Source organism: Ranitomeya variabilis, chromosome 7 (genome assembly GCF_051348905.1).
Source record: "Ranitomeya variabilis isolate aRanVar5 chromosome 7, aRanVar5.hap1, whole genome shotgun sequence".
Lineage (NCBI taxonomy): Eukaryota > Metazoa > Chordata > Amphibia > Anura > Dendrobatidae > Ranitomeya > Ranitomeya variabilis.
Genome location: NC_135238.1, coordinates 242,980,627 through 243,004,853, shown reverse-complemented (window position 1 = coordinate 243,004,853; position 24,227 = coordinate 242,980,627). Strand labels below are relative to the sequence as shown.

Below are 24,227 nucleotides of genomic sequence, written 5' to 3'. Positions count from 1 at the left end.
GTGCTGTATACGGTGCGGTCTCGGAGGCTGTCTCTTCTCTCCCCAGCTGTGTACTGTATACGGTGCGGTCTCGGAGGCTGTCTCTTCTCTCCCCAGCTGTGTGCTGTATACGGTGCGGTCTCGGAGGCTGTCTCTTCTCTCCCCAGCTGTGTGCTGTGTACGGTGCGGTCTCGGAGCCTGTCTCTTCTCTCCCCAGCTGTGTACTGTATACGGTGCGGTCTCGGAGGCTGTCTCTTCTCTCCCCAGCTGTGTACTGTATACGGTGCGGTCTCGGAGGCTGTCTCTTCTCTCCCCAGCTGTGTGCTGTATACGGTGCGGTCTCGGAGGCTGTCTCTTCTCTCCCCAGCTGTGTACGGTGCGGTCTCGGAGGCTGTCTCTTCTCTCCCCAGCTGTATACGGTGCGGTCTCGGAGGCTGTCTCTTCTCTCCCCAGCTGTGTGCTGTATACGGTGCGGTCTCGGAGGCTGTCTCTTCTCTCCCCAGCTGTATACGGTGCGGTCTCGGAGGCTGTCTCTTCTCTCCCCAGCTGTGTGCTGTATACGGTGTGGTCTCGGAGGCTGTCTCTTCTCTCCCCAGCTGTATACGGTGCGGTCTCGGAGGCTGTCTCCTCTCTCCCCAGCTGTGTGCTGTGTACGGTGCGGTCTCGGAGGCTGTCTCTTCTCTCCCAGCTGTGTGCTGTATACGGTGCGGTCTCGGAGGCTGTCTCTTCTCTCCCCAGCTGTGTACGGTGCGGTCTCGGAGGCTGTCTCTTCTCTCCCCAGCTGTGTGCTGTATACGGTGCGGTCTCGGAGGCTGTCTCTTCTTTCCCCAGCTGTGTACGGTGCGGTCTCGGAGGCTGTCTCTTCTCTCCCCAGCCGTGTGCTGTGTACGGTGCGGTCTCGGAGGCTGTCTCTTCTCTCCCCAGCTGTGTGCTGTATACGGTGCGGTCTTGGAGGCTGTCTCTTCTCTCCCCAGCTGTGTGCTGTATACGATGCGGTCTCGGAGGCTGTCTCTTCTCTCCTCAGCTGTGTGCTGTATACGGTGCGGTCTTGGAGGCTGTCTCTTCTCTCCCCAGCTGTGTGCTGTATACGGTGCGGTCTCGGAGGCTGTCTCTTCTCTCCTCAGCTGTGTACTGTATACGATGCGGTCTCGGAGGCTGTCTCTTCTCTCCCCAGCTGTGTGCTGTGTACGGTGCGGTCTCGGAGGCTGTCTCTTCTCTCCCCAGCTGTGTGCTGTATACGGTGCGGTCTCGGAGGCTGTCTCTTCTCTCCCCAGCTGTGTACGGTGCGGTCTCGGAGGCTGTCTCTTCTCTCCCCAGCTGTGTACGGTGCGGTCTCGGAGGCTGTCTCTTCTCTCCCCAGCTGTATACGGTGCGGTCTCGGAGGCTGTCTCTTCTCTCCCCAGCTGTGTGCTGTATACGGTGCGGTCTCGGAGGCTGTCTCTTCTCTCCCCAGCTGTATACGGTGCGGTCTCGGAGGCTGTCTCTTCTCTCCCCAGCTGTGTGCTGTATACGGTGCGGTCTCGGAGGCTGTCTCCTCTCTCCCCAGCTGTGTGCTGTATACGGTGCGGTCTCGGAGGCTGTCTCTTCTCTCCCCAGCTGTGTACGGTGCGGTCTCGGAGGCTGTCTCTTCTCTCCCCAGCTGTGTACGGTGCGGTCTCGGAGGCTGTCTCTTCTCTCCCCAGCTGTATACGGTGCGGTCTCGGAGGCTGTCTCTTCTCTCCCCAGCTGTGTGCTGTATACGGTGCGGTCTCGGAGGCTGTCTCTTCTCTCCCCAGCTGTATACGGTGCGGTCTCGGAGGCTGTCTCTTCTCTCCCCAGCTGTGTGCTGTATACGGTGCGGTCTCGGAGGCTGTCTCTTCTCTCCCCAGCTGTGTGCTGTATACGGTGCGGTCTCGGAGGCTGTCTCTTCTCTCCCCAGCTGTGTATGGTGCGGTCTCGGAGGCTGTCTCTTCTCTCCCCAGCTGTATACGGTGCGGTCTCGGAGGCTGTCTCTTCTCTCCCCAGCTGTGTGCTGTATACGGTGCGGTCTCGGAGGCTGTCTCTTCTCTCCCCAGCTGTATACGGTGCGGTCTCGGAGGCTGTCTCTTCTCTCCCCAGCTGTGTGCTGTATACGATGCGGTCTCGGAGGCTGTCTCCTCTCTCCCCAGCTGTGTGCTGTGTACGGTGCGGTCTCGGAGGCTGTCTCTTCTCTCCCAGCTGTGTGCTGTATACGGTGCGGTCTCGGAGGCTGTCTCTTCTCTCCCCAGCTGTGTACGGTGCGGTCTCGGAGGCTGTCTCTTCTCTCCCCAGCTGTGTGCTGTATACGGTGCGGTCTCGGAGGCTGTCTCTTCTCTCCCCAGCTGTGTGCTGTATACGGTGCGGTCTCGGAGGCTGTCTCTTCTCTCCCCAGCTGTGTACGGTGCGGTCTCGGAGGCTGTCTCTTCTCTCTCCAGCTGTGTACTGTATACGGTGCGGTCTCGGAGGTTGTCTCTTCTCTCCCCAGCTGTGTACTGTATACGGTGCGGTCTCGGAGGCTGTCTCTTCTCTCCCCAGCTGTGTACTGTATACGGTGCGGTCTCGGAGGCTGTCTCTTCTCTCCCCAGCTGTGTACTGTATACGGTGCGGTCTCGGAGGCTGTCTCTTCTCTCTCCAGCTGTGTACTGTATACGGTGTGGTCTCGGAGGCTCTCTTCTCTCCCAGCTGTGTGCTGTATACGGTGCAGTCTCGGAGGCTGTCTCTTCTCTCCCCAGCTGTGTGCTGTGTACGGTGCGGTCTCGGAGGCTGTCTCTTCTCTCCCCAGCTGTGTACTGTATACGGTGCGGTCTCGGAGGCTGTCTCTTCTCTCCCCAGCTGTGTGCTGTATACGGTGCGGTCTCGGAGGCTGTCTCTTCTCTCCCCAGCTGTGTACGGTGCGGTCTCGGAGGCTGTCTCTTCTCTCCCAGCTGTATACGGTGCGGTCTCGGAGGCTGTCTCTTCTCTCCCCAGCCGTGTGCTGTGTACGGTGCGGTCTCGGAGGCTGTCTCTTCTCTCCCAGCTGTGTGCTGTGTACGGTGCGGTCTCGGAGGCTGTCTCTTCTCTCCCCAGCTGTGTGCTGTGTACGGTGCGGTCTCGGAGGCTGTCTCTTCTCTCCCCAGCTGTGTACTGTATACGGTGCGGTCTCGGAGGCTGTCTCTTCTCTCCCCAGCTGTGTGCTGTATACGGTGCGGTCTCAGGCTGTCTCTTCTCTCCCCAGCTGTGTGCTGTATACGGTGCGGTCTCGGAGGCTGTCTCTTCTCTCCCCAGCTGTATACGGTGCGGTCTCGGAGGCTGTCTCTTCTCTCCCCAGCTGTGTACTGTATACGGTGCGGTCTCGGAGGCTGTCTCTTCTCTCCCCAGCCGTGTGCTGTGTACGGTGCGGTCTCGGAGGCTGTCTCTTCTCTCCCCAGCTGTGTGCTGTATACGGTGCGGTCTCGGAGGCTGTCTCTTCTCTCCCCAGCTGTGTACTGTATACGGTGCGGTCTCGGAGGCTGTCTCTTCTCTCCCCAGCTGTGTGCTGTATACGGTGCGGTCTCGGAGGCTGTCTCTTCTCTCCCCAGCTGTGTACTGTATACGGTGCGGTCTCGGAGGCTGTCTCTTCTCTCCCCAGCTGTGTGCTGTATACGGTGCGGTCTCGGAGGCTGTCTCTTCTCTCCCCAGCTGTGTGCTGTGTACAGTGCGGTCTCGGAGGCTGTCTCTTCTCTCCCCAGCTGTATATGGTGCGGTCTCGGAGGCTGTCTCTTCTTTCCCCAGCTGTGTACTGTATACGGTGCGGTCTCGGAGGCTGTCTCTTCTCTCCCCAGCCGTGTGCTGTGTGCGGTGCGGTCTCGGAGGCTGTCTCTTCTCTCCTCAGCTGTGTACTGTATACGGTGCGGTCTCGGAGGCTGTGTCTTCTCTCCCCAGCTGTGTGCTGTATACGGTGCGGTCTCGGAGGCTGTCTCTTCTCTCCCCAGCTGTGTGCTGTATACGGTGCGGTCTCGGAGGCTGTCTCTTCTCTCCCCAGCTGTGTACGGTGCGGTCTCGGAGGCTGTCTCTTCTCTCCCCAGCTGTGTACGGTGCGGTCTCGGAGGCTGTCTCTTCTCTCCCCAGCCGTGTGCTGTGTACGGTGCGGTCTCGGAGGCTGTCTCTTCTCTCCCCAGCTGTGTGCTGTATACGGTGCGGTCTTGGAGGCTGTCTCTTCTCTCCCCAGGTGTGTGCTGTATACGATGCGGTCTCGGAGGCTGTCTCTTCTCTCCTCAGCTGTGTGCTGTATACGGTGCGGTCTTGGAGGCTGTCTCTTCTCTCCCCAGCTGTGTGCTGTATACGGTGCGGTCTCGGAGGCTGTCTCTTCTCTCCTCAGCTGTGTACTGTATACGATGCGGTCTCGGAGGCTGTCTCTTCTCTCCCCAGCTGTGTGCTGTGTACGGTGCGGTCTCGGAGGCTGTCTCTTCTCTCCCCAGCTGTGTGCTGTATACGGTGCGGTCTCGGAGGCTGTCTCTTCTCTCCCCAGCTGTGTACGGTGCGGTCTCGGAGGCTGTCTCTTCTCTCCCCAGCTGTGTACGGTGCGGTCTCGGAGGCTGTCTCTTCTCTCCCCAGCTGTATACGGTGCGGTCTCGGAGGCTGTCTCTTCTCTCCCCAGCTGTGTGCTGTATACGGTGCGGTCTCGGAGGCTGTCTCCTCTCTCCCCAGCTGTCTGCTGTGTACGGTGCGGTCTCGGAGGCTGTCTCTTCTCTCCCCAGCTGTGTACGGTGCGGTCTCGGAGGCTGTCTCTTCTCTCCCCAGCTGTATACGGTGCGGTCTCGGAGGCTGTCTCTTCTCTCCCCAGCTGTGTGCTGTATACGGTGCGGTCTCGGAGGCTGTCTCCTCTCTCCCCAGCTGTGTGCTGTATACGGTGCGGTCTCGGAGGCTGTCTCTTCTCTCCCCAGCTGTGTACGGTGCGGTCTCGGAGGCTGTCTCTTCTCTCCCCAGCTGTGTGCTGTATACGGTGCGGTCTCGGAGGCTGTCTCTTCTCTCCCCAGCTGTGTACGGTGCGGTCTCGGAGGCTGTCTCTTCTCTCCCCAGCTGTGTGCTGTATACGGTGCGGTCTCGGAGGCTGTCTCTTCTCTCCCCAGCTGTGTGCTGTATACGGTGCGGTCTCGGAGGCTGTCTCTTCTCTCCCCAGCTGTGTACGGTGCGGTCTCGGAGGCTGTCTCTTCTCTCCCCACCTGTGTGCTGTATACGGTGCGGTCTCGGAGGCTGTCTCTTCTCTCCCCAGCTGTATACGGTGCGGTCTCGGAGGCTGTCTCTTCTCTCCCCAGCTGTGTGCTGTATACGGTGCGGTCTCGGAGGCTGTCTCTTCTCTCCCCAGCTGTATACGGTGCGGTCTCAGAGGCTGTCTCTTCTCTCCCCAGCTGTGTGCTGTATACGGTGCGGTCTCGGAGGCTGTCTCTTCTCTCCCCAGCTGTGTACGGTGCGGTCTCGGAGGTTGTCTCTTCTCTCCCCAGCTGTGTGCTGTATACGGTGCGGTCTCGGAGGCTGTCTCTTCTCTCCCCAGCTGTGTACTGTATACGGTGCGGTCTCGGAGGCTGTCTCTTCTCTCCCCAGCTGTGTACTGTATACGGTGCGGTCTCGGAGGCTGTCTCTTCTCTCCCCAGCTGTGTACTGTATACGGTGCGGTCTCGGAGGCTGTCTCTTCTCTCCCCAGCTGTGTACTGTATACGGTGCGGTCTCGGAGGCTGTCTCTTCTCTCTCCAGCTGTGTACTGTATACGGTGCGGTCTCGGAGGCTCTCTTCTCTCCCAGCTGTGTGCTGTATACGGTGCAGTCTCGGAGGCTGTCTCTTCTCTCCCCAGCTGTGTACTGTATACGGTGCGGTCTCGGAGGCTGTCTCTTCTCTCCCCAGCCGTGTGCTGTGTACGGTGCGGTCTCGGAGGCTGTCTCTTCTCTCCCCAGCCGTGTGCTGTGTACGGTGCGGTCTCGGAGGCTGTCTCTTCTCTCCCAGCTGTGTGCTGTGTACGGTGCGGTCTCGGAGGCTGTCTCTTCTCTCCCCAGCTGTGTACGGTGCGGTCTCGGAGGCTGTCTCTTCTCTCCCCAGCTGTGTGCTGTATACGGTGCGGTCTCAGGCTGTCTCTTCTCTCCCCAGCTGTGTGCTGTATACGGTGCGGTCTCGGAGGCTGTCTCTTCTCTCCCCAGCTGTATACGGTGCGGTCTCGGAGGCTGTCTCTTCTCTCCCCAGCTGTGTACTGTATACGGTGCGGTCTCGGAGGCTGTCTCTTCTCTCCCCAGCCGTGTGCTGTGTACGGTGCGGTCTCGGAGGCTGTCTCTTCTCTCCCCAGCTGTGTGCTGTATACGGTGCGGTCTCGGAGGCTGTCTCTTCTCTCCCCAGCTGTGTACTGTATACGGTGCGGTCTCGGAGGCTGTCTCTTCTCTCCTCAGCTGTGTTCTGTGTACGGTGCGGTCTCGGAGGCTGTCTCTTCTCTCCCCAGCTGTGTGCTGTATACGGTGCGGTCTCGGAGGCTGTCTCTTCTCTCCCCAGCTGTGTGCTGTGTACAGTGCGGTCTCGGAGGCTGTCTCTTCTCTCCCCAGCTGTATATGGTGCGGTCTCGGAGGCTGTCTCTTCTTTCCCCAGCTGTGTACTGTATACGGTGCGGTCTCGGAGGCTGTCTCTTCTCTCCCCAGCCGTGTGCTGTGTGCGGTGCGGTCTCGGAGGCTGTCTCTTCTCTCCTCAGCTGTGTACTGTATACGGTGCGGTCTCGGAGGCTGTCTCTTCTCTCCCCAGCTGTGTGCTGTATACGGTGCGGTCTCGGAGGCTGTCTCTTCTCTCCCCAGCTGTGTGCTGTGTACGGTGCGGTCTCGGAGGCTGTCTCTTCTCTCCCCAGCTGTGTGCTGTATACGGTGCGGTCTCGGAGGCTGTCTCTTCTCTCCCCAGCTGTGTACTGTATACGGTGCGGTCTCGGAGGCTGTCTCTTCTCTCCCCAGCTGTGTGCTGTATACGGTGCGGTCTCGGAGGCTGTCTCTTCTCTCCCCAGCTGTGTACTGTATACGGTGCGGTCTCGGAGGCTGTCTCTTCTCTCCCCAGCTGTATACGGTGCGGTCTCGGAGGCTGTCTCTTCTCTCCCCAGCTGTGTACTGTATACGGTGCGGTCTCGGAGGCTGTCTCTTCTCTCCTCAGCTGTGTGCTGTATACGGTGCGGTCTCGGAGGCTGTCTCTTCTCTCCCCAGCTGTGTACTGTATACGGTGCGGTCTCGGAGGCTCTCTTCTCTCCCCAGCTGTATACTGTATACGGTGCGGTCTCGGAGGCTGTCCCTTCTCTCCCCAGCTGTGTACTGTATACGGTGCGGTCTCGGAGGCTGTCCCTTCTCTCCCCAGCTGTGTACTGTATACGGTGCGGTCTCGGAGGCTGTCTCTTCTCTCCCCAGCTGTATACTGTATACGGTGCGGTCTCGGAGGCTGTCTCTTCTCTCCCCAGCTGTGTGTTGTATACGGTGCTGTCTCGGAGGCTGTCTCTTCTCTCCCCAGCTGTGTTCTGTGTACGGTGCGGTCTCGGAGGCTGTCTCTTCTCTCCCCAGCTGTGTGCTGTGTACGGTGCGGTCTCGGAGGCTGTCTCTTCTCTCCCCAGCTGTGTTCTGTGTACGGTGCGGTCTCGGAGGCTGTCTCTTCTCTCCCCAGCTGTGTTCTGTATACGGTGTGGTCTCGGAGGCTGTCTCTTCTCTCCCCAGCTGTGTTCTGTGTACGGTGCGGTCTCGGAGGCTGTCTCTTCTCTCCCCAGCTGTGTGCTGTATACGGTGCGGTCTCGGAGGCTGTCTCTTCTCTCCCCAGCTGTTTGCTGTATACGGTGCGGTCTCGGAGGCTGTCTCTTCCCTCCCCAGCTGTGTGCTGTATACGGTGCGGTCTCGGAGGCTGTCTCTTCTCTCCCCAGCTGTGTGCTGTATACGGTGCGGTCTCGGAGGCTGTCTCTTCTCTCCCCAGCTGTGTTCTGTGTACGGTGCGGTCTCGGAGGCTGTCTCTTCTCTCCCCAGCTGTGTTCTGTGTACGGTGCGGTCTCGGAGGCTGTCTCTTCTCTCCCCAGCTGTGTTCTGTGTACGGTGCGGTCTCGGAGGCTGTCTCTTCTCTCCCCAGCTGTGTGCTGTATACGGTGCGGTCTCGGAGGCTGTCTCTTCTCTCCCCAGCTGTGTGCTGTATACGGTGCGGTCTCGGAGGCTGTCTCTTCTCTCCCCAGCTGTGTTCTGTGTACGGTGCGGTCTCGGAGGCTGTCTCTTCTCTCCCCAGCTGTGTTCTGTGTACGGTGCGGTCTCGGAGGCTGTCTCTTCTCTCCCCAGCTGTGTTCTGTGTACGGTGCGGTCTCGGAGGCTGTCTCTTCTCTCCCCAGCTGTGTTCTGTGTACGGTGCGGTCTCGGAGGCTGTCTCTTCTCTCCCCAGCTGTGTTCTGTGTACGGTGCGGTCTCGGAGGCTGTCTCTTCTCTCGCCAGCTGTGTTCTGTGTACGGTGCGGTCTCGGAGGCTGTCTCTTCTCTCGCCAGCTGTGTACTGTATACGGTGCGGTCTCGGAGGCTGTCTCTTCTCTCCCCAGCTGTGTTCTGTGTACGGTGCGGTCTCGGAGGCTGTCTCTTCTCTCCCCAGCTGTGTGCTGTATACGGTGCGGTCTCGGAGGCTGTCTCTTCTCTCCCCAGCTGTGTGCTGTATACGGTGCGGTCTCGGAGGCTGTCTCTTCTCTCCCCAGCACTGCGCAGAGTTCTCCAGAGGAAGGACCATGTGATAGAGTCTGTACCTGTTCAGGTGACGATCCTAGAAGGCGACTTCCATCGCGGCCCCCGATCCTCCAGGACCCGTGAGAGCGCAGAAGACTGGAGCAGAGATGATTACAGCGGTCTGGGCCGTCCTCCTCCTCCTCCAGAGAGCGACCATCGGACCCTCGCAGACCCCTCTGAGCGGATGATGGATGATGGCAGCCCTGGGGGTCGCAGCGCCCCTTTTCCAGAGGTGATTGCAGCCACACTGACATCTTTGCTGTAGTCGTCTGTCAGTGACCACGGTCTCTGGTTTCTGCAGTTTTCCCATGCGAGGTCACTGCGGGTCTGACCCCATTCTCCTCCATCAGTGGCCATTTTATGGGCAGAAGTGATGGTCGGTTTGTGGTGAAAGCGGCAATAACAAGATAAGGCCCTTAATTACCGCAAACGACAGCGACCCCTCTACTCTCAGATGTGTTATTTGGCTGCAGACGTCCGGTAACATGTTCACCATCGGTTTTAATACACCAGTATGACTGTTCTGGGGTGTGGTCAGTGGCTGTGGTCAGTGATTGGCTGAGGTGTGGTCAGTGGATGGGCAGGGCGTAGTCAGTAATTGGCTGAGGTGTGGTCAGTGGCTGTAGTCAGTGATTGGCTGAGGCGTGGTCAGTGGATGGGCAGGGGTGTGGTCAGTGGCTGTGGTCAGTGATTGGCTGGTGCGTGGTCAGTGGATGTGGAGGGGTGTGGTCAGTGGTTGTGGTCAGTGATTGGCTGGTGCGTGGTCAGTGGATGTGGAGGGGTGTGGCCAGTGGCTGTGGTCAGTGATTGGCTGAGGCGTGGTCAGTGGCTGTACAGGGCCATTGTGAAGAAATCGGATTATATCTTAATTACCCAGACAACTGTTTTTAGCAAATCAAGAAGAATATGCTGATATCTACACTTTTGCTTGTGTAAGCCTGTAAAAGTTACTTGTAAGCTGATATTTCATATAACAGTGTGCTCTTATCTTTGATGGGTAGTGATGTTTACTGATATGCTAGTTATGCATTGTGTTATGGAGCCAGTTTATTGACTCCGAAAGCAGAGAGGGAAAAACTATGCAAATATAGTAAATAATTCAAGTAATGCTACTTGATCTCATCACCATTTTTTCCCTTATTTGTGATGCTGGACTGAAGGACACTTGTTAGATCTAAAAAATAGGTTACATGCCTCTGTATAAAGAGACAGAGAGACAGCCAGAGATTCTGCTAAGACATATACATCAGAAGGACCAGAGACAGGTCAGCAGCCAATTCATCATGGCACCATCACTAGGGACACAGATCTATCATTCTACAGGAAACAACCTAGGGGTTTTCAGCTCCGGTTGGAAGAATACAGATCTGCTCCATTGACCATCGCTGAACCATGGATATGTTTGGAAAAACACAGTATTGGAACCTGCTGGTTTCCTGGCTCCTTGGAGATGTCGTTACCTCCTCTGTTTGTGTACCACAGGTTGGGGTAGCGACCCTGGGAGCTCTGACTTAACATCTGCCATTATCTTAGCAGGTCATCGGAAGGGTGAGACCCTGTAATGTGCACCATCTGGTCCATGTGGTTTCTTCTAGCGGACCTGGGCGCCCATCGACCATCCCCCCATGTCTCCACATTATGGTGGCAGCGGTAGGATCCTACTCAGCCCGGCGGAGCTGCATGGGACTGGTGTTCTCACACACCGACCAGGGCTCCACAACCAGCGAGGCATACACACAGACCCAGCACACCGTTGATGAGGCATGCACAGCAGGTTTCGGACGCTACTATGTCCAACCCCACCAACTCGGCCTTGAGAAGAAGACCAGAGTGGATATATCACTTCAACAAGAAACGGAAACTACCAGTACGGTGCCAGCTTCAACGGACTGCATGGGATTTAATGCAGGAACTACAGGATGTGGAGGAAGCCATGTGTAGACCCAATGGATACCAGTTGTTTCACCTCAATTACTTGTGTAGTTTATTTTTATAAGGAAGACACGGAATATGCTCTGAAGAAACTGGATGATACAGAGTTTTGTTGTCATAAAGGACACTTGTTAAATCTAAAAATAGGTTACATGCCTCTATAAAGAGACTGGAAGGGACAGCCAGAGTTTCTGCCAAGACATCCTTCCTAACACCCAAAGTACCAGAGACAGGACTGCAGCCAATTCATTCTAGATCTGTGTCCCTCGTGATGGAGCCTTCTTTGTACAGGAACAAACCTAGGGGTTTTTGGCTCCCGTTGGAAGAATACAGATCTGCTCCATTGACCATTGCTGAACCATGGAGACGTTTGGAGAAAGCCAGGATTGGGACCGCTGGTCGCCTGGCTCCATGGAGACATTTGGAGAAGCCAGGTTGTGAATCTTGGGTTAACTGACCTTGTACTTGCATGGACTGTCATCCCCCTACGCTTATCGTTACCTCCTCTCTGTGTGCGTGTCACAGGTGGGGTAGCTGACTGAGGATATGGCCACTTACCTACAGACTATGGGACAAATGGACGTAGAGCGGAGTCCACAGCTCTGAGACTTTTTCCAGCACAGAGCACCAGTTGCATCAATGTTTTATTAGTGATTTTCTCGCTCGTCAGTTCATCCTCAGGAATCAATGTTTCCATTCAGTGACAGTAAGCAGAGGAAGAGGAGCAGGCTGGATATTATGTATAGCTAAAGCTGGAGTCACACTAAACGACTTACCAACGATCACGACCAGCGATACGACCTGGCCGTGATCGTTGGTAAGTCGCTGTGTGGTCGCTGGGGAGCTGTCACACAGACAGCTCTCTCCAGCGACCAACGATCAGGGGAACGACTTCGGCATCGTTGAAACTGTCTTCAAGTCCCCCTGCAGCACCCGGGTAACCAGGGTAAACATCGGGTTACTAAGTGCAGGGCCGCGCTTAGTAACCCGATATTTACCCTGGTTACCACTGTAAAAGTAAAAAGAAAAAAAAACACTACATACTCACCTTCTGATGTCTGTCACGTCACCCAGCGTCCACAGGGTTAAAACTGCTTTCGGCAAGAGCGCTGCATAATCCACGCTGTTGTGAAATTGGATTTTGGGCTCCCCCGGTGGCCACTGGTGGAATTGAACTGGTGTGCATCATCCCCTCTGTTCACCTGTTCCCATCAGGATGTGGGAGTCTCTATATAACCTTGCTCCTCTGTCACTTCCATGCCGGTCAACATTGTAATCAGAAGCCTTTCTGTGCATGTTCCTGCTGCTAGTCAACTCCCAGCTAAGTTGGACTTTAGTTTGTTTTTGCATTTTGTTCCAGTTCACAGCTGTAGTTTCGTTTCTGTGTCTGGAAAGCTCTTGTGATCTGAAATTGCCACTCTGATGTTATGAGTTAATACTATAGTCTTAAAGTAATTTCAGGATGGTGTTTTGATAGGGTTTTCAGCTGACCATGAAAGTGCCCTTTCTGTCTTCATGCTATCTAGTAAGCGGACCTCAATTTTGCTAAACCTATTTTCATACTACGTTTGTCATTTCATCTTAAATCACCGCCAATATATGTGGGGGCCTCTGTCTGCCTTTCGGGGAAATTTCTCTAGAGGTGAGCCAGGACTATATTTTCCTCTGCCAGGATTAGTTAGTCCTCCGGCTGGCGCTGGGCGTCTAGGGATAAAACGTAGGCAAACGCTACCCGGCTACTGTTAGTTGTGCGGCAGGTTTAGTTCATGGTCAGTTTAGTTTCCATCCTTCCAAGAGCTAGTTCTTATGTTTGCTGGGCTATGTTCTCTTGCCATTGAGAACCATAACAGTTTGACCGGCCATAAAAGGGTTAAATTAATTGACAGAGAAAGGAGAGAAAAGAGAAGTCTGCTGAAGATTTTTTTTTTTTTTTTCCCTTCAGTTCTGAGTGTGCTTGTAATTGAATCTCTTGCAAGTCTGCCTATATTGCAGCCTTTCTCTCTCTCTCTCTCCTTCTAATCCTGGAATGGCTCTGTGTTCACCTGTTTAAAATGGATATTCAGAGTTTAGCTGCAGGTTTGAATAATCTCACCACGAAAGTTCAAAATTTACAAGATTTTGTTGTTCATGTTCCTATATCTGAACCTAGAATTCCTTTGCCTGAATTTTTCTCGGGGAATAGATCTTGCTTTCAAAATTTCAAAAATAATTGCAAGTTGTTTTTGTCCCTGAAATCTCGCTCTGCTGGAGATCCTGCTCAGCAGGTCAGGATTGTGATTTCCTTGCTCCGGGGCGACCCTCAGGATTGGGCTTTTGCATTGGCTCCAGGGGATCCTGCGTTGCTCAATGTGGATGCGTTTTTTCTGGCCTTGGGGTTGCTTTATGAGGAACCTCAGTTAGAGCTTCAGGCGGAAAAGGCCTTGATGTCCCTATCTCAGGGGCAAGACGAAGCTGAAATATACTGCCAGAAATTCCGTAAATGGGCTGTGCTTACTCAGTGGAATGAGTGCGCCCTGGCGGCAAATTTCAGAGAGGGTCTCTCTGATGCCATTAAGGATGTTATGGTGGGGTTCCCTGTGCCTGCGGGTCTGAATGAGTCCATGACAATGGCTATCCAGATCGATAGGCGTCTGCGGGAGCGCAAACCTGTGCACCATTTGGCGGTGTCTACTGAGAAGACGCCAGAGAATATGCAATGTGATAGAATTCTGTCCAGAAGTGAACGGCAGAATTTTAGACGAAAAAATGGGTTGTGCTTCTATTGCGGCGATTCAACTCATGTTATATCAGCATGCTTTAAGCGTACTAAGAAGCCTGACAAGTCTGTTTCAATTGGCACTTTACAGTCTAAGTTTATTCTATCTGTGACCCTGATTTGTTCTTTATCATCTATTACCGCAGATGCCTATGTCGACTCTGGCGCCGCTTTGAGTCTTATGGATTGGTCCTTTGCCAAACGCTGTGGGTATGATTTGGAGCCTCTTGAAACTCCTATACCCCTGAAGGGGATTGACTCCACCCCATTGGCTAGCAATAAACCACAATACTGGACACAAGTAACTATGCGGATTAATCCGGATCACCAGGAGATTATTCGCTTTCTTGTGCTGTATAACCTACATGATGTGTTGGTGCTTGGATTGCCATGGCTGCAATCTCATAACCCAGTCCTTGACTGGAAAGCTATGTCTGTGTTAAGCTGGGGATGTAAGGGGACGCATGGGGACGTACCTGTGGTTTCCATTTCATCATCTATTTCCTCTGAGATTCCTGAATTCTTGACTGAATATCGTGACGTTTTTGAAGAACCTAAGCTTGGTTCATTACCTCCGCACCGGGAGTGCGATTGTGCCATAGATTTGATTCCGGGTAGTAAATACCCTAAGGGTCGTTTATTTAATCTGTCTGTGCCTGAACATGCTGCTATGCGAGAATATATAAAGGAGTCCTTGGAAAAGGGACATATTCGTCCTTCGTCATCTCCCTTAGGAGCCGGTTTTTTCTTTGTGGCTAAGAAAGATGGCTCTTTGAGGCCGTGTATTGATTATCGGCTTTTGAATAAAATCACGGTTAAATATCAATATCCGTTACCACTGCTGACTGATTTGTTTGCTCGCATAAAGGGGGCCAAGTGGTTCTCTAAGATGGATCTCCGTGGGGCGTATAATTTGGTGCGAATTAAGCAGGGGGATGAGTGGAAAACCGCATTTAATACGCCCGAGGGCCACTTTGAGTATTTGGTGATGCCTTTTGGTCTTTCAAATGCCCCTTCAGTCTTTCAGTCCTTTATGCATGACATTTTCCGTGATTATTTGGATAAATTTATGATTGTGTATCTGGATGATATTTTGATTTTTTCGGATGACTGGGACTCTCATGTCCAGCAGGTCAGGAGGGTTTTTCAGGTTTTGCGGTCTAATTCCTTGTGTGTGAAGGGTTCTAAGTGCGTTTTTGGGGTTCAAAAGATTTCCTTTTTGGGATATATTTTTTCCCCCTCTTCCATCGAGATGGATCCTGTCAAGGTTCAGGCTATTTGTGATTGGACGCAACCCTCTTCTCTTAAGAGTCTTCAGAAATTTTTGGGCTTTGCTAACTTTTATCGTCGATTTATTGCTGGTTTTTCTGATGTTGTTAAACCATTGACTGATTTGACTAAGAAGGGTGCTGATGTTGCTGATTGGTCCCCTGCTGCTGTGGAGGCCTTTCGGGAGCTTAAGCGCCGCTTTTCTTCCGCCCCTGTGTTGCGTCAGCCTGATGTTGCTCTTCCTTTTCAGGTTGAGGTCGACGCTTCTGAAATTGGAGCTGGGGCGGTTTTGTCGCAGAGAAGTTCCGATTGCTCCGTGATGAGACCTTGTGCTTTTTTCTCGCGTAAATTTTCGCCCACCGAGCGGAATTATGATGTTGGGAATCGGGAGCTTTTGGCCATGAAGTGGGCTTTTGAGGAGTGGCGTCATTGGCTTGAGGGGGCTAGACATCAGGTGGTGGTATTGACTGACCACAAAAATCTAATTTATCTTGAGTCCGCCAGACGCCTGAATCCTAGACAGGCGCGCTGGTCGTTGTTTTTCTCTCGGTTTAATTTTGTGGTGTCCTACCTGCCGGGTTCTAAGAATGTTAAGGCGGATGCCCTTTCTAGGAGTTTTGAGCCTGACTCCCCTGGTGATTCTGAGCCTACAGGTATCCTTAAGGATGGAGTGATATTGTCTGCCGTTTCTCCAGACCTGCAGTGGGCCTTGCAGGAGTTTCAGGCGGATAGACCTGATCGTTGCCCACCTGGTAGACTGTTTGTTCCTGATGATTGGACCAGTAAAGTCATTTCTGAGGTTCATTCTTCTGCGTTGGCAGGTCATCCTGGAATCTTTGGTACCAGGGATTTGGTGGCAAGGTCCTTCTGGTGGCCTTCCCTGTCTCAAGATGTGCGAGGCTTCGTGCAGTCTTGTGACGTTTGTGCTCGGGCCAAGCCTTGTTGTTCTCGGGCTAGTGGATTGTTGTTGCCCTTGCCTATCCCGAAGAGGCCCTGGACGCACATCTCGATTGATTTTATTTCGGATCTTCCTGTTTCTCAGAAGATGTCTGTCATCTGGGTGGTGTGTGACCGTTTCTCTAAGATGGTCCATTTGGTTCCCCTGCCTAAGTTGCCTTCTTCTTCCGAGTTGGTTCCTCTGTTTTTTCAAAATGTGGTCCGTTTGCATGGTATTCCGGAGAATATCGTTTCTGACAGAGGAACCCAATTCGTGTCTAGATTTTGGCGAGCATTCTGTGCTAGGATGGGCATAGATTTGTCTTTCTCGTCTGCTTTCCATCCTCAGACTAATGGCCAGACCGAGCGGACGAATCAGACCTTGGAGACATATTTGAGGTGTTTTGTGTCTGCAGATCAGGATGATTGGGTTGCTTTTTTGCCTTTAGCGGAGTTCGCCCTCAATAATCGGGCCAGCTCTGCCACCTTGGTGTCTCCTTTTTTCTGTAATTCGGGGTTTCATCCTCGATTTTCTTCTGGTCAGGTGGAATCTTCGGATTGTCCTGGAGTGGATGCTGTGGTGGAGAGGTTGCATCAGATTTGGGGGCAGGTAGTGGACAATTTGAAGTTGTCCCAGGAGAAGACTCAGCTTTTTGCCAACCGCCGGCGTCGGGTTGGTCCTCGACTTTGTGTTGGGGACTTGGTGTGGTTGTCTTCTCGTTTTGTCCCTATGAGGGTTTCTTCTCCTAAGTTTAAGCCTCGGTTCATCGGCCCGTACAAGATATTGGAGATTCTTAACCCTGTGTCCTTCCGTTTGGACCTCCCTGCATCTTTTTCTATTCATAATGTTTTTCATCGGTCATTATTGCGCAGGTATGAGGTACCGGTTGTGCCTTCCGTTGAGCTTCCTGCTCCGGTGTTGGTTGAGGGCGAGTTGGAGTACGTTGTGGAAAAAATCTTGGACTCCCGTGTTTCCAGACGGAAACTCCAGTATCTGGTCAAATGGAAGGGATACGGTCAGGAGGATAATTCTTGGGTGACTGCCTCTGATGTTCATGCCTCCGATCTGGTCCGTGCCTTTCATAGGGCTCATCCTGATCGCCCTGGTGGTTCTGGTGAGGGTTCGGTGCCCCCTCCTTGAGGGGGGGGTACTGTTGTGAAATTGGATTTTGGGCTCCCCCGGTGGCCACTGGTGGAATTGAACTGGTGTGCATCATCCCCTCTGTTCACCTGTTTCCATCAGGATGTGGGAGTCGCTATTTAGCCTTGCTCCTCTGTCACTTCCATGCCGGTCAACATTGTAATCAGAAGCCTTTCTGTGCATGTTCCTGCTGCTAGACAACTCCCAGCTAAGTTGGACTTTAGTCCTCGTTTGTTTTTGCATTTTGTTCCAGTTCACAGCTGTAGTTTCGTTTCTGTGTCTGGAAAGCTCTTGTGATCTGAAATTGCCACTCTGATGTTATGAGTTAATACTAGAGTCTTAAAGTAATTTCAGGATGGTGTATTGATAGGGTTTTCAGCTGACCATGAAAGTGCCCTTTCTGTCTTCCTGCTATCTAGTAAGCGGACCTCAATTTTGCTAAACCTATTTTCATACTACGTTTGTCATTTCATCTTAAATCACCGCCAATATATGTGGGGGCCTCTGTCTGCCTTTCGGGGAAATTTCTCTAGAGGTGAGCCAGGACTATATTTTCCTCTGCCAGGATTAGTTAGTCCTCCGGCCGGCGCTGGGCGTCTAGGGATAAAACGTAAGGCAACGCTACCCGGCTACTGTTAGTTGTGCGACAGGTTTAGTTCATGGTCAGTTTAGTTTCCATCCTTCCAAGAGCTAGTTCTTATGTTTGCTGGGCTATGTTCTCTTGCCATTGAGAACCATAACAGCACGCGCTGCTGCCGAGAGCTTCCCTGCACTGACTGTGTCAGCGCCGGCAGTTACAGCGGTGACGTCACCGCTATGCTCTGCTTTACGGCCGGCGCTGACACATTCAGTGCAGGGAAGCTCTCGGCAGCAGCACGTGCATTATGCAGCGCTCTTGCCGAAAGCAGTTTTAACCCTGTGGACGCTGGGGGACGTGACAGACATTAGAAGGTGAGTATGTACTGTTTTTTTTTTTTTTTACTTTTACAGTGGTAACCAGGGTAAATATCAGGGTAACCCGATGTTTACCCTGGTTACAAGTGAACACATCGCTGGATCAGCGTCACACACGCCGATCCAGCGATGACAGAGGGTGATCAGCGACCAAAAAAAAGTCCTGATCATTCCCATCGACCAACGATCTCCCAGCAGGGGCCTGATCGTTGGTCGCTGTCACACATAACGAGATCGTTAGCGGGATCGTTGCTATGTCACCAAAAGCGTGACGTTGCAACGATATCGTTATGTGTGACTCAGCCTTAAGGCCAGACAGAAGATTGCTAAAGGTAAATGTAAAGCACTCATCCTATCAATCCATTGTGCTCTAGGCCCATTGTGTGGATGGATTTTGTAGACATAGGGAAGCTGTCACCACAGGGGGTCTCACATCAGCCCGAGGTGATGGAATATGCTTCATTCTGTGAGCTAAAGAATAATGTTTAAGGGGAGGGAGAAAAAGACAGTGTTGAATCAGGCAGTTGTTGGTGTAACAGGCTGGGTGGTGAAATCACTGTGCCAAAGCCCAAGGAAGACCTTAGGGGCGTGATAGAAGCCTCGGCCAGTCCGACCATGGACATACAGCAGCTAACGACACCACGGTCCGTGGAGAGACAAGGGAGGTGATCCAGGTGCTACTCCAGGACTGACCTTGGGTAGATAGCGGCTGACCCGCAGGAGCGGGTAGCTGGAATGGCCCAAGGGAATGTCCAACAGATGCAGGCCGGTAGAGAAGATGACAGGAACCGCTGGTGCAGACAGGACAGTCTGACGGAGAGATGAACACTGGCGGGTGAAGCTAGCTGTGCTGCCATTGAGGTGATCACTGGTGGGTGCAGCTGGCTCTGCTGCCATTGAGGTGATCACTGGCAGGTGCAGCTGGCTCTGCTGCCATTGAGGTGAGCCCTGGCAGGTGCCGCTGGCTCTGCTGCCATTGAGGTGAGCCCTGGCGGGTGCAGCTGGCTCTGCTGCCATTGAGGTGAGCCCTGGTGGGTGCAGCTGGCTCTGCTGCCATTGAGGTGAGCCCTGGCGGGTGCAGCTGGCTCTGCTGCCATTGAGGTGAGCCCTGGTGGGTGCAGCTGGCTCTGCTGCCATTGAGGTGAGCCCTGGCGGGTGCAGCTGGCTCTGCTGCCATTGAGGTGAGCCCTGGCGGGTGCAGCTGGCTCTGCTGCCATTGAGGTGAGCCCTGGTGGGTGCAGCTGGCTCTGCTGCCATTGAGGTGAGCCCTGGCGGGTGCCGCTGGCTCTGCTGCCATTGAGGTGAGCCCTGGCAGGTGCAGCTGGCTCTGCTGCCATTGAGGTGAGCCCTGGTGGGTGCAGCTGGCTCTGCTGCCATTGAGGTGAGCCCTGGCGGGTGCAGCTGGCTCTGCTGCCATTGAGGTGAGCCCTGGCGGGTGCAGCTGGCTCTGCTGCCATTGAGGTGAGCCCTGGTGGGTGCAGCTGGCTCTGCTGCCATTGAGGTGATCACTGGCGGGTGCAGCTGGCTCTGCTGCCATTGAGGTGATCACTGGCGGGTGCAGCTGGCTGAGATTCTAGTACAGGGACCTGACAAGCGTGTTAGGAACAAACTCACAACATTGCACAGGCACCCCCATGTTGGAGGAAGCGCTTTAAATAGAAAGGGACCTCCAGCTATTGGCTGGGGACACTTTAGAGGAATTCATGCGGCCCCTTTAAGAAAGGAAGGGTGTGCGCACGCGCTCTAAGCACAGTGCCTGGAGACCTGCTTGGAGTGCGTGCACCCTGGGCAGCAGCAGACCCGGAAGGGGCAGGATGGGAGCCTTGGCGGTGAGTATGCTGATGTCTCTGCAGGGAGAGATGCGGGCGCTACAGTTGGAGGGACTTCGAAGGGAGAGGATCCAAGCTGGGATGGATGATCTATGGAGTTTTGGAGATTGAATGTTGGCTGGAGGGGTATCCATGAGCTACGGTTGTGATAGCCATCGTCTGGAGGAACTTAGGGTACCGTCACACATTGAAATTTCCATCGCTACGACGTTACGATTCGTGACGTTCTAGCGATATCGTTACGATATCGCAGTGTCTGACACGCAGCAGCGATCAGGGACCCTGCTGAGAATCGTACGTCGTAGCAGATCGTTTGGAACTTTCTTTCGTCGCTTGATCACCCGCTGACATCGCTGGATCGTTGTGTGTGACAGCGATCCAGCGATGTCTTCGCTTGTAACCAGGGTAAACATCGGGTAACTAAGCGCAGGGCCGCGCTTAGTAACCCGATGTTTACCCTGGTTACAAGCGTTAACGTAAAAAAACAAACCGTACATACTCACCCGTCGGTGTCCTTCAGGTCCCTTGCCGTCTGCTTCCTGCTCTGAGTGCCGGCCGGAAAGTGAGAGCAGATCACAGCGGTGCTGCGCTCTGCTCTCACTGTACTGCTGCACTCAGAGCAGGAAGCAGACGGCAAGGGACCTGAAGGACACCGACGGGTGAGTATGTACGGTTTGTTTTTTTACGTTTACGCTGGTAACCAGGGTAAACATCGGGTTACTAAGCGCGGCCCTGCGCTTAGTTACCCGATGTTTACCCTGGTTACCCGGGGACTTCGGCATCGCTCCAGCGCCGTGATTGCAACGTGTGACCGCAGTCTACGACGCTGGAGCGATGATCATACGATCGCTGCGACGTCATGAATCGTGCCGTCGCAGCGATGAAAATTTCAATGTGTGACGGTACCCTTAGCCTATGATTGCACACTATACCGGATGGAGATACCAAAAGTTGGGAGACAGTGGGTATCACTTGTTACGGGGGCAGTGGAACTACTGATCTCAGATTGGGAACTTATGGACTTATGGGGGAGGAGTGTGAGGATATAGCCCCTTACTAAAGACTATAGGAAAAATGGACTACAGCAGAGTCCACAGCTCTAAGAGATGGACTTTTTCCAGCACGGAGCAGTATCGATATTGTAGAGTTCTATTAGATATTTTCTAGCTGTGATTTAATAGATATTTCCAGGACATCCCTCCTGACGGCACCATGGAGGTCATCCTTCTGCTTACAGGGACAGGAAAGCACACAAGAGGTTAAGGCCCCTCCTCACCCACCTCCCTCAGTGTTTTTCCTGTCCCTGCATGGAGGGAAGTACAGCTTACCAGGATGGGCTCAGGAGGATCGTTGGACATGGCCAATCCTTCTCCCTGCTAAGCAGCCCAAGGCTGACACTCTCCAATGGAGAGTCCCTCAGCCGCAGAGACCAGTCGAGCGGATGAGCTCCTGGGTAGAGCCGCTTCCTCCCGATGGGGGGCTCTCAGCTCAAACGCCGGCCGGCAGGGCGCCGCTGCTTCCGGAATTTGTACGGTGGAGAAAGCCGTTGCGCTTCCGTTGACTTCAGGGTCGGCGTTCATTCCACAGTGGAACGTGGAATTACAGAGCGAGACAGGTAATAAACTGGTTACCTGGATCTCGAAGGGCACAGTTCTTTCAGGAGCGCTATGGAGGATCCGGGCAAGGTCTATCAGGACTGCGGGGTAAGTGTGCAATCCCATCCACATGACACAGCCCCTGACTTTTCCCTCTCTCTACGCTGTACAGGATTAGGGAGCCTCAGCTATGCCCCTGCCTACGCCCAAATGGTCTGGTAAAGCCTCTGCAAAAACCAGATGATACCCCATATGCCATGTAATGTTACCACAGACATATGGCAGAACACTCTGACACCTGCACCACCAGAGTTGTGAGGGAAAAACAGACATCCCTACTGTCTGAGATGAGGTCCCCGATTTGGAAAGAGATCCAGGTGTTCATATCTAGCCGTACCCGTCCACAACCTCCCGGTCCAGGTCCATGTGCTAAAAGACCTCGGTGGGAGATGGAACTGAGCTCGGATGAGGCATCCCAAACCCTGGGGTCAGACCAGGGAGAAGAGGGGGAGATCGTGTCGGAAGATCCAAAATGGGGCAGGAGATACCTGTTTGCCTCAGAGGATACCGATGACCTAGTCCAGGCTATCAGAGATACAATGCTGGTGGAGGAGGTCCCAAAGCCACAGTCCAGACAGGATGTGATGTCTCAGAGCTCAGAAGCAGCATGTGTTCCCAGAGAATGTCCATATCCGTGGCATGGTACTGGAGGAGTGGGAGGATACTGAGAGGCGCTTGGTGATACCTCGGGACTTTAAGAATCATTTACCTTTCGATCCTGAGGACATTAAGATCTGGGAAGAGGTCCCCAAGATTGATGTTCCGGTCGCCAGGAAGACATCCATCCCTTTTGAGGACTCTTCAAGTCTAAAGGACCCTATGGACAGGAAAGTGGATAATCTCCTAAAACAGGCCTGGGACATCCACGGCTTTGATTAAATCCAACATAGCCGCTACTTCAGTTGCCAGGTCTATGTTTCTGTAGATGTGGCAACTAGAAGAGCATTTGAGCAACAAGACTCCGAGATTGGAGATCATAGCCTCCCTCCCTCTGATGAAATCTGCTACAGCCTTTTTGGCAGATACATCTGCTGAATCTGTACGATTCTCTGCTAGGAATAGCTCGTTGTCCAGTGTGGCCCGTACAGCTATCTGGATGAAAACCTGGTCGGGGGACAATGCCTCCAAAAATAAGCTATGCTGCATTCCCTTCTCAGGGTTAAGGGTGTTCAGGCCGGCATTGGATGACACCTTAGAGAAGGCATCTGACAAAAAGAAAGGGTTTCCTGAAGATAGGACTGGTTCCTTCTAAACCTTTCGTAAACCAGACCCTTCTCTGAGACAATTCGATTACAGGAGCCATGGGAAGTCCAGTAGAGAAATCTACACAACAGAGGAGGGAAGAGTAAAAGTTACCTATTTGGGTCGAGTTCAAGATCCAGAAGGCAATGACACCATTCTGATCGGGGGCGACTCAAGCGCTTTGTGGCAAATTGATTCCAGATTACCCAGGATCAGTGGGTTGTTGGAACCATAGCAGAGAGTTATGCGGTGAATTTTACTACACCTGGGCCCCCCTAAAGGTTTATCGCGCCTCGTACCTTATCGACAGAATCTCCCATGTTTGCAGACTTAAGGGAGCTGGTCAACACGGCTGTCATAGTCCCAGTTTCCCAGGCAGAAGTGGGCGAGGGTCACTACTTGTCACTGTTCACCATCATAAAACCTTCAGGAGTGTCCCGCACCATAATAAACCTGAGGCCCCTAAACTCCTTTGTCAAATTCAAAAGGTTCAGAATGGAGCAGGTAAAATCTACGGTTCCCCTCACAGACAGGGACGCATTTATGTGCACCCTCGAACTAAAAAGTGCATATTACCCGGTCCCTATTCACCTGTCGTCACAAAGATACTTGAGGTTTGCGGTGAAGTTCCTGCATAGAACCTGCCACTTTAAAATTCTGTGCCTTCCATTCGGCCTGGCATCCGCTCCCCGAGTATTTACCAAGTTGGTGTCAGAGATGGTAGCCTACCTAAGAAACGAAGGGATTATCATAGTACCGTATTTAGACGACTTCCTCCTGGTGGCAAATTGGGCGGAAGAACTCCCGACGTCACAGGGAGAAAAACATAACAACAACAGAGTACCTCGGATGGATTATCAACACGAAGAAATCTGACCTGGTACCAGAGAACAGGAAGATTTTCCTGGGTGTACTACTGGATTCCAGTTACAGAACATCCTTCTTACTGGAGGAAAAACAGGAGGCCGTGCAAAACAGTCAGAGTTCCTGAGAAGTCGTGCTTCCATCACGTCGGCAATGAAAATTTTAGGTCTCTTGACGGCCTGCAGTGGGCCCAGTTCCACTCGAGAGCCTTAAAGAGGGAAGTCTTGTCGGTCTGGGATCGGCGACAGTCATCACTCGACAGAGAATGTCCTTATCCCTGGCAGTGAGAACATAACTACTTTGGTGGACTCAGCCGGAAAATCTACAGGTGGTCATTCCTTGGATCGCCTCACCATGCATGGTGATCACCACGGATGCCAGAAACTGGGAATGGGGAGCACACTTGGAGGGAAGGATTTTTCAGGGCAGATGGCCATCAAAGATTTGGTCCAAGTCATCCAATTACAGGGAGCTCTGTGCCACGTGGGAAGCCCAAAGATGAAATCAGGCAGTACTAAAGGGTCTACACGTAAATGTCCTGTCAGACAACGTGACAGTATCTTTCCTGCAACACCAAGGGGGTCTCAGATATCGGGCACTCCAGGAGCTGGCATATGAATTTTTTTTTTCCTGGGCAGAGAAAATGGTCTTGTCAGTGGCAGCGGTTCATCTCGAGGGGTCCCAGAATGTTGTGGCAAATTGTCTGAGCATACGGAGGGTCTGGCTGACCGAATGAGAACTGAATGTGGAGGTGTTCCAGTACTTCTGTCATCTCTGGGGACACCTCAAATAGACTTGTTCGCGTACAGGAAGAATACAAAGACTGCCAGATTCTACTCCCTGAATCCATCGGACAATCCAGAAGCCGTCGATGTGTTGAGTCGGAGATGGAACAGGTCTCTTTCTTATGTCTTTCCCCTGATGGCGCTTATTCCAGGAGTCATCAGGAAGATCCAAGAGAATTTCCCCCTAT

General features: G+C 53.3%; 1 protein-coding gene across 1 annotated transcript in view; it reads left to right on the top strand.

Annotated features, from left to right (window-relative positions):
- The window catches only part of DTX3L (deltex E3 ubiquitin ligase 3L), a 37,402-nt gene that overhangs the window by 3,844 nt on the left and 9,331 nt on the right, over positions 1-24,227 (top strand). The window contains exon 2 of the mRNA XM_077273376.1: positions 8,650-8,909. Coding sequence (XP_077129491.1) covers positions 8,650-8,909 — 260 coding nt within the window. The remainder of the gene's footprint in view (positions 1-8,649; positions 8,910-24,227) is intronic.